This window comes from Eucalyptus grandis, chromosome 8 (genome assembly GCF_016545825.1).
Source record: "Eucalyptus grandis isolate ANBG69807.140 chromosome 8, ASM1654582v1, whole genome shotgun sequence".
NCBI classification, from domain to species: Eukaryota; Viridiplantae; Streptophyta; class Magnoliopsida; order Myrtales; family Myrtaceae; genus Eucalyptus; species Eucalyptus grandis.
The window spans coordinates 70255294-70262833 of NC_052619.1; the positions used below are offsets into that span (position 1 = coordinate 70255294).

At 42.1% G+C, this 7540-nt stretch overlaps 2 protein-coding genes across 2 annotated transcripts; both read left to right on the forward strand.

The window, feature by feature from the left end:
• The first annotated feature begins 414 nt into the window (after window positions 1–414).
• On the forward strand, window positions 415–2751 carry LOC104417848 (G-type lectin S-receptor-like serine/threonine-protein kinase LECRK4). Its single transcript, XM_010029055.1, has one exon. It carries the CDS (start codon window positions 415–417, stop codon window positions 2749–2751), a length of 2337 nt encoding a protein of 778 aa, XP_010027357.1.
• Window positions 2752–4241: 1490 nt separating this feature from the next.
• Window positions 4242–6812, forward strand: LOC120286490 (G-type lectin S-receptor-like serine/threonine-protein kinase LECRK3). Its single transcript, XM_039298726.1, has one exon. The coding sequence runs from the start codon at window positions 4273–4275 to the stop codon at window positions 6643–6645; it is 2373 nt and encodes a 790-aa protein (XP_039154660.1). The 5' UTR covers window positions 4242–4272; the 3' UTR covers window positions 6646–6812.
• The last annotated feature ends 728 nt before the right edge of the window (window positions 6813–7540 follow it).

Sequence of the window (7540 nt, forward strand, 5' to 3'; positions counted from 1 at the left end):
CCTCTAAGCAAGCGTTGTACAGAAGGAGGATATGTTCCCGTATGCTGACATTGAATCTTCCTAGTATAAAGACTTACAAACATGTATTTGCGCATTCGAGGACATTGAAGAGCCATTGACTTGGAAAAGTACCAAGAAAGTTCCTCTCCAATGAAAATTGTAGTGGGCAAAAACTGAAATTTGTTTTTCGTTGAAATGCAGTCGAGTCTTCTTTCGTGAAGTATTACTTCCAGTGTCCTTCCCAGATGTTTTGTTCTTCCTTCACTCTCTACTTAATCACAAAACTGATAACAGGTTTTCAAGATTCATATAGAACTTTTCTGCTTTCTCTCCCTCTCTCTCTGTCTCTGTCTCTCTCTCTCTCTCTCTCTGATGGCCTCTCTGCAAGTTGCTTGCCTCCTATTATTGCTTTCCATGGCTGTCGGTGCCCAACAAATGACCTCTAATACCTCCCCCGAAAGGATACCTGTTGATTCTTCACTTTCTCCGGGAACTAACCAGACTTCATGGCTTTCGCCTTCTGGTCTCTTTGCCTTTGGGTTTTATCAGGAAGGCGGCAAATATGCCGTGGGAATCTGGCTTGTTGGTAATCCAAATAAAACTGTCATTTGGACAGCCAATCGAGATGATCCTCTTGTCGATTCTAGTTCTTCTATTGAGTTCACCCCCTATACACTCATTGTTCGAACCTATCAGGGAGGAAAAGCCAAGTCGATCATTTCATGGCAAAAGCCGGCAGACTCAGCCTCGATGCTTGATTCTGGTAATTTTGTCATTTACAATTTCCCGTATGATCCGTCTAATGTAAATTGGCAAAGCTTTGATTCCCCAACGGACACCCTTGTAATTGATCAACATCTGTTAAATTATAAGGAATTGGTTTCAAGCAAATCCCCAGTAGACCACTCGAGCGGGCGATTTCATGTTGTAATGCAGGGTGATAGCAACCTCGTTGCATACGGCGTTAATTCCACTAATGTTGATACCGATGCATATTGGTCCACCAATACCCAAGAAAAAATCAATGCCACATACACATTGCTCCAGGATAGAGTAGCCTTGTTCTTTGTGGGTGGGCTTGTAACGCTTCAAGCTAATAGCTCAGATCCAGATCAGAAGAGCATTCTACTTTACCGAGCAACGCTGGATTATGATGGAAATTTTAGGCTCTATTTGCACAGTTTCATTAATGGTGATGCCTTGAACTCAAATGTGTCGGTAAAGTGGTTGGCACAGAATTCCTCATGTGATATAAAAGGTTTTTGCGGATTAAACAGCTTCTGCAAAGTCACAGACGAAAAGGCAGGGTGTCATTGCTTCCCAGGGTTTGATTTTGTGGATGAAAGTCATGATTTCCTCGGCTGTTACAGGAGGTCTAACTACGAACAACTCTGCAGGGCTGAAGAATCTGCCTTGTCTTTTAGTATTGTCCAAATGAACAGTACTACGATGGGGGGCCATCCTTATTCTGTGATACCACTTTCCCTTGAAGAATGCAGCAGGTCTTGTTCAGACGACTGCCATTGTGAAGCTGCTCTGCACGTCAATGATATCTGTGAGAAAAACAAGCTTCCCATCATGTATGCAGCTAAAACTCCAGATAATTCTTCCACAGTTTTGATCAAGAAATTAATGCCTGCCCCTCCTGGAAAACCAGAGGAGCCCAATCAACATGTGACCAAGGGAAAGAAGATGCTTATTTTGCTCTTATCAATCAGCTTGGGTTCCTTTGCAGTTCTGTGTTGCCTGATAGCAGTCTTCAGCTTCTTGATGTATCATCACCAAGTTCGTAAGTATGAAAGGCTGGCAAAAGTTCCTACTTTGGGTCCAGCGCAAGAGTTTAGCCTGCAATCTTTTTCATATAACGAGCTTGAGAAAGCCACTGCTGGGTTCAGGGAAAAGCTTCACAAGGGCTCCCTATGGACGGTGTACAAAGGGGCTATATCTGACGGTAAAAGGCCTGTAGCAGTGAAGAGGCTAGAAAGAGAAGTGGAAGAAGGAGAACAGGAGTTTCGAGCAGAAATGACTACAGTTGGACGTACTCATCACAAAAGCTTAGTTCGGCTGCTCGGGTTTTGCAAGGAAAACTCTAGGAAAATTCTTGTCTATGAATACCTGAAAAATGGATCCCTGGCGAATCTTCTGTTCAATGTTGAAAACCAGCTGGCCTGGAGAGAGAGAGTGAGAATTGCATTGGAAGTTGCAAGAGGAATCCTGTATCTACATGAAGAATGTGATCTTCAAATAATTCATGGTGCTATTTCGACTCGAAATATTCTAATCGATGAATCATGGACGGCAAAGATCTCAGATTTCAGGTTAGCAAAGGTTTTAATGCCAAATCAAACAGGAATCCTCTATAACATCAAAGGTAAGAGAACATGTGTGGCACCTGAACAGCACAAGCATGCCTTATTGTCCACAAAGGTTGATATTTATAGCTTTGGAGTTGTGCTATTGGAAACCGTGTGCTGCCGAAGCAACATCGTGGTTGATGCTCCAACGGCAGATGAAGTGCTTCTTTCCACGTGGGTGCAAAAGTGTTATGTTGCCGGAGAGTTGAAAAAACTTATTATGGATGATGCACAAGTGGACATGAAAAGCCTGGAAAAGATGGTGAAAGTGGGACTGCTTTGCACTCAAGATGATCCAAGTCTTCGCCCTTCAATCAAAGATGTAATATTGATGTTGGAAGGCACCAAGGATACGCCGGACCCCCCCTTCATAACAATGTCCTCAGTTTGCTTTTAGTCTGTATCATATGTATAAGTTATTGTGCCTTTTCTGAAATATGGCCTTCTCCTTCCATTGGTGGAAGGCTATTTTGAACGCGGAAGTGAGATGTATGATTTTTAGACTTTGAAAGAAGTCCTTGAAAACTTAAATCTCACCGTTTTATACATTCGTTATCTCTTTTTGCATTAAAAAATAACTGGTTGGTTTATCAGCAAACTATATTTGCATGACTGTCGTGTGTTGAATAATACATCCAAGGTGTAACTGTGTGCTAACAATCGTTGATATGTTCAAGCTCTTGGTATGATTGGCTTGATTCTAGCTGCTTTCTTACTGATGACAGGAATGATAAAACTGATTCGGTGGTAAGAAGCTGGGTATAACTTTGGAAAGAGAATCTGATCACTTGCTTTAGAGAGTTTATTCTTCCTGAATAATGACTTATCTTGGTGGCATTACCGATACACACTATTGTTCATCCAAGCTCAAGCTGGTACAGTTTGACAACAAACTGACCAAGCATACTCATCAAAATTGAAACTTCTGCATGACAGATTTGAAGAGCGAGAATGACATAACTGGGTGACCTTTTCAAGTGCTTTCCAATAAAACTTAAATCTTTGTTGATCTAGACATTGTTGGTCAAAATATGTTCAGTTGGGTTATGAAAGTGTGGAACTGTAGAAGGTATTCATTCTGTAGAGCAATTGGCCATGTCTACTTAAATTTTACTGTCGGGTCGGCAATATGCTAGGGTAGAGACGGTTTGAGTCTCAGTTGGATTATTTGGCATCTCCGCACCGATGAAGTCTTCATCAAATTAATTTTCATATTGTTGGCTAAAATATTGTTTACTCAGGTTAGGGACCTGAACGGACAGAAGGGCATTGATTTTACTGGACAGCTCAACATGTTCAATATAGTTTACTGGCTCATTTGCAGATTGATTGGGACAGCAATTTTCTAAGGAAACTATCATCGAGTCTCAGTAGAATAATTTCGGGCCAATGCCTTTCGACTAGAACAGAAGTCGTTTTCCAGAAACACTGACATTTGTATTGTTTAGACCAAACTGGACAGGTTTTTTCTGGGGAAATCGGTCAATATTATTTTTATGTGTAGGCGTGATTATTTCCTGATGAGATAATTCAAGGTCTTTGCGGAAGTTTCAGCAATATATGGTTATATTCTCTGACGAGAGTTTTAGTTGTATTTCCTCACGTAATTTTGACAGCTATGTTTTTTATTTCCAAGTCCAGACATCATTATGGACCGTGACAAGTATCTGTCTGACATTACACCAGTTGGAGTCTTGCAAGTCAACAGGGGTGAAAGATGCTTGGCTGGATTCTCATTTTCCTTGATTTTTCGAGAAGCAATGACTTTGCCAGTCAACATGACTCACCAAAGTCATGCAAGCAAGCCACAAGAAAGTTCTCAATATACAACATTTAAAAGGAGGAGGAAGTTATGACTCTTGTTTACAACTCTCACATACCCTGAAGTGAATTCCCACTTTATTAACAGATACTGCCCATGGCTTCTTCATACATCATACTGATCTTTCTGCTTACAGGGTATTGCGCCGCAGTTGGATCTGAAAAGTGCTCGATAAGCTTAAACTCAGCAATCCATCCCATAACTCATCCCACTTCCTGGACCTCGCCTTCTGGTCACTTTGCATTCGGCTTCTACCAGGAAGGTGGTGGGTTTAAAGTGGGGATTTGGATGGTTCGTAAATCACAGAACACCACTGTGTGGACAGCAAATCGAGACGATCCGCCAGTGTCCTCAAATGCTGCACTGGAGTTAACCCCTGATGGTCAGCTCGTTCTTAAAATTGGTCCTGGGGAGACTGAACTGATTGCTAACTCGTCAGATAGTGCTTCATGTGCAGCCATGGACGATGCAGGGAATTTCATCCTCTATAACCAGCATTCTGAGGTCATCTGGCAAAGTTTCAATTTTCCTACTGATACATTACTTGGAGGCCAGTCCTTACCCACTGGTGCTGAATTACATTCGAGCGTGTCTTGGACTAATCATTCAACAGGCAGGTTTCGTCTCCGTATGCAATATGATAATAACTTGGTTCTCTACCCTAAGGATACTCTGACATCTGGAATAGATGCTTACTGGGCTTCAAATACGTGTTGTTACGTACAGCCTGTTCACTTTCACCTGTATCTCAATTTCACTGGTGCACTTCTTCTACTAGACAACTCGGGAGAATACGCAGTTATATCAGATCTGGATACCTCTTCTGTGAACCATAATTCGACAATTTACCGTTTGATACTGGACTCGGGGGGAATACTCCAACTGTATTCTCATAGGTTCGCTGAAAATGGTGACGATGTGGTGTCCTTAATGTGGACACAACCAGATAATAAGTGCGGAGTGAAGGGCTTATGTGGCTTTAATAGTTACTGTACTATGGAGGACGAGCAACCTGTATGTCGGTGTTTTCCTGGTACGGATTATGTTGACAGTACAAACCAGTTTAGTGGGTGCGAGAGGAACTTCAAGGAAGAATGGTGCAGGGACGCCAGAGAAAACTCATCATCGTTTACCTTTAAATCCATCGATCAGGTGTACTGGCAGGACCCTCCCTATTTTCAGGTGACAATGGAAGTAGCGGATTGCAACATGTCGTGCTTGGAAGATTGCGATTGTGAGGTAGCTTTATACGACTTCAAAAAAGGAACTTGTATGAAACAAAAGCTTCCTCTTATGTATGCCTGGACAGTTCCTGAAAAATCATTCAGAGCATTTTTCAAGGTGGGACTAGAAGGCATTGAAGCTGCCAACACCAATAACTCCAATTCACTGGTACTGGAAAAAGTTGACAGCAAGAAAGAAACAATCCAACTACTTTTGGTGACTGTAGGACTTACGGCATGCTCGTGCATCGCCCTCGCAGTCGCTGGTCTTTTCACCTTCAAGTTGCGAGTACTTGAGTACAAGAAGATAGTGGAAAGTGGAAATTTTGGCTTGACGGAGGAACTTGCTCTGAGGCCATTTTCTTACAAGGAGCTGAAGAGAGCAACAAACGGCTTCAAGGAAGAGTTGGGCAAGGGATCATTCGGTGCAGTCTACAAAGGAACCTTGTACAGGGGCAAAAGAGTTGTTGCTGTCAAAAGACTAGAGAAGCTGCTCAACGAAGGTGAAAGGGAGTTCCGCGCGGAAATGAGCATCATCGGCACCACTAATCACCGGCACTTGGTTCGGTTGCTCGGCTTCTGTGCTGAGGCATCCAAGAGGTTACTTGTCTATGAATACATGAGCAACGGCTCCCTTGCAGATCTGCTCTTCCGATCTGAAAGGCATCCTGATTGGAACGAGCGGATGAGAATCGCCTTGGAAATTGCCCGGGGAATCCTCTACCTACACGAAGAGTGCGACACGCCCATAATACACTGCGACATTAAGCCCCAAAACATCCTGATGGATGACTTCTGGGCAGTCAAAATCTCCGACTTCGGGCTGGCCAAGCTACTGATGCCAGATCAAACCAGGACTTTCACAGTCATCAGGGGGACGAGAGGCTATATGGCGCCAGAATGGCACAAGGGCACCCCGATATCGGTGAAGACAGATGTCTATAGCTATGGGATCATGCTCCTGGAGATCGTATTCTGTCGCAGGCACATGGATGTCAACGCGTCGACTCCTGAGGAGATCGTCCTTTCCAGTTGGGTATACGGGCATTTCAGGGATGGAGAGCTGGACAAGTTGGTCCTAGGCGAGGAAGTCGATAAGTGGTTGTTGGAGAAACTGGTGAAAGTGAGCCTCTGGTGCATTCAGGACGAGCCGGCTCTTCGTCCTTCGATGAAATCTGTGGTGATGATGTTGGATGGAACAACTGAAATTTCGGTTCCTCCATGTCCGACCGCCGCCACTGTATGAACTCGAGTTTGGATCTCATTGCAATTCCTAGTCATCAATGCATGTAATGTTATAATAATTTTGAGTCACAGTGTGCTCAGAATCACTCTCAAGTCTTGAATTTTCTGTAGCAGATGAACATTAGTATTTGTATTTTGTACCCAGCTCAGATGTGTTATAATTTCTATCTTCCATTCCATCTTAATTCAAATCAGCATTGAGGCTTCAATTTCCCTCCGCGGTCTAGTTTGATTTTCATTTTATACCTTTTGTTTAAACAAAATCTTCCGACCCATGCATTTTAGCTGCTTTTTAATGCAAAATTCGTAAAACTTTCATAATGTTTAAACATTGATATGTTGGATTAATTTCCATTCCTTTCCCTTACTAGCCTTGAGCACACCGGTGAGAATTAGCAGAGCCTTGGGAGAGGCGTGGACGCTCTTTTTTTCCATGGCAAAATGTTTTCTTGAGAAAGTATTTTCTGTAGCAATTCTTCGATGAACGCCCCCATACAACCCGTCTTTGACCGGGCATCTAAGAAAATGTTGTACAGCAGGACGGAAAAATGTTGCTGTATGTTGACATTGAATCTTTCTTATCTAAGACTTACAAATGCGTATAAAGGGTTAATGCCCTAAAAAATCCCAAACTGATACACTTACAAAAAATTTACCCCAAACTAATTTTTTTATCACCAAAACCTCAAAACTGTGATAAATTTATATTCATTAGTTTTCACAAATTTTACTGTTAAATTGCTAAGTTAAATGACACATAACATTTGATTGGTGTAGCGATTTTGGATTTTACTCTCCGTTTATCATAATTATACAATTTTTGTAATTTTTGTGATATTAATCCAATTTAATATATTTATCATAAATATACAAATTTTGGGTTTTTGACTATTGAA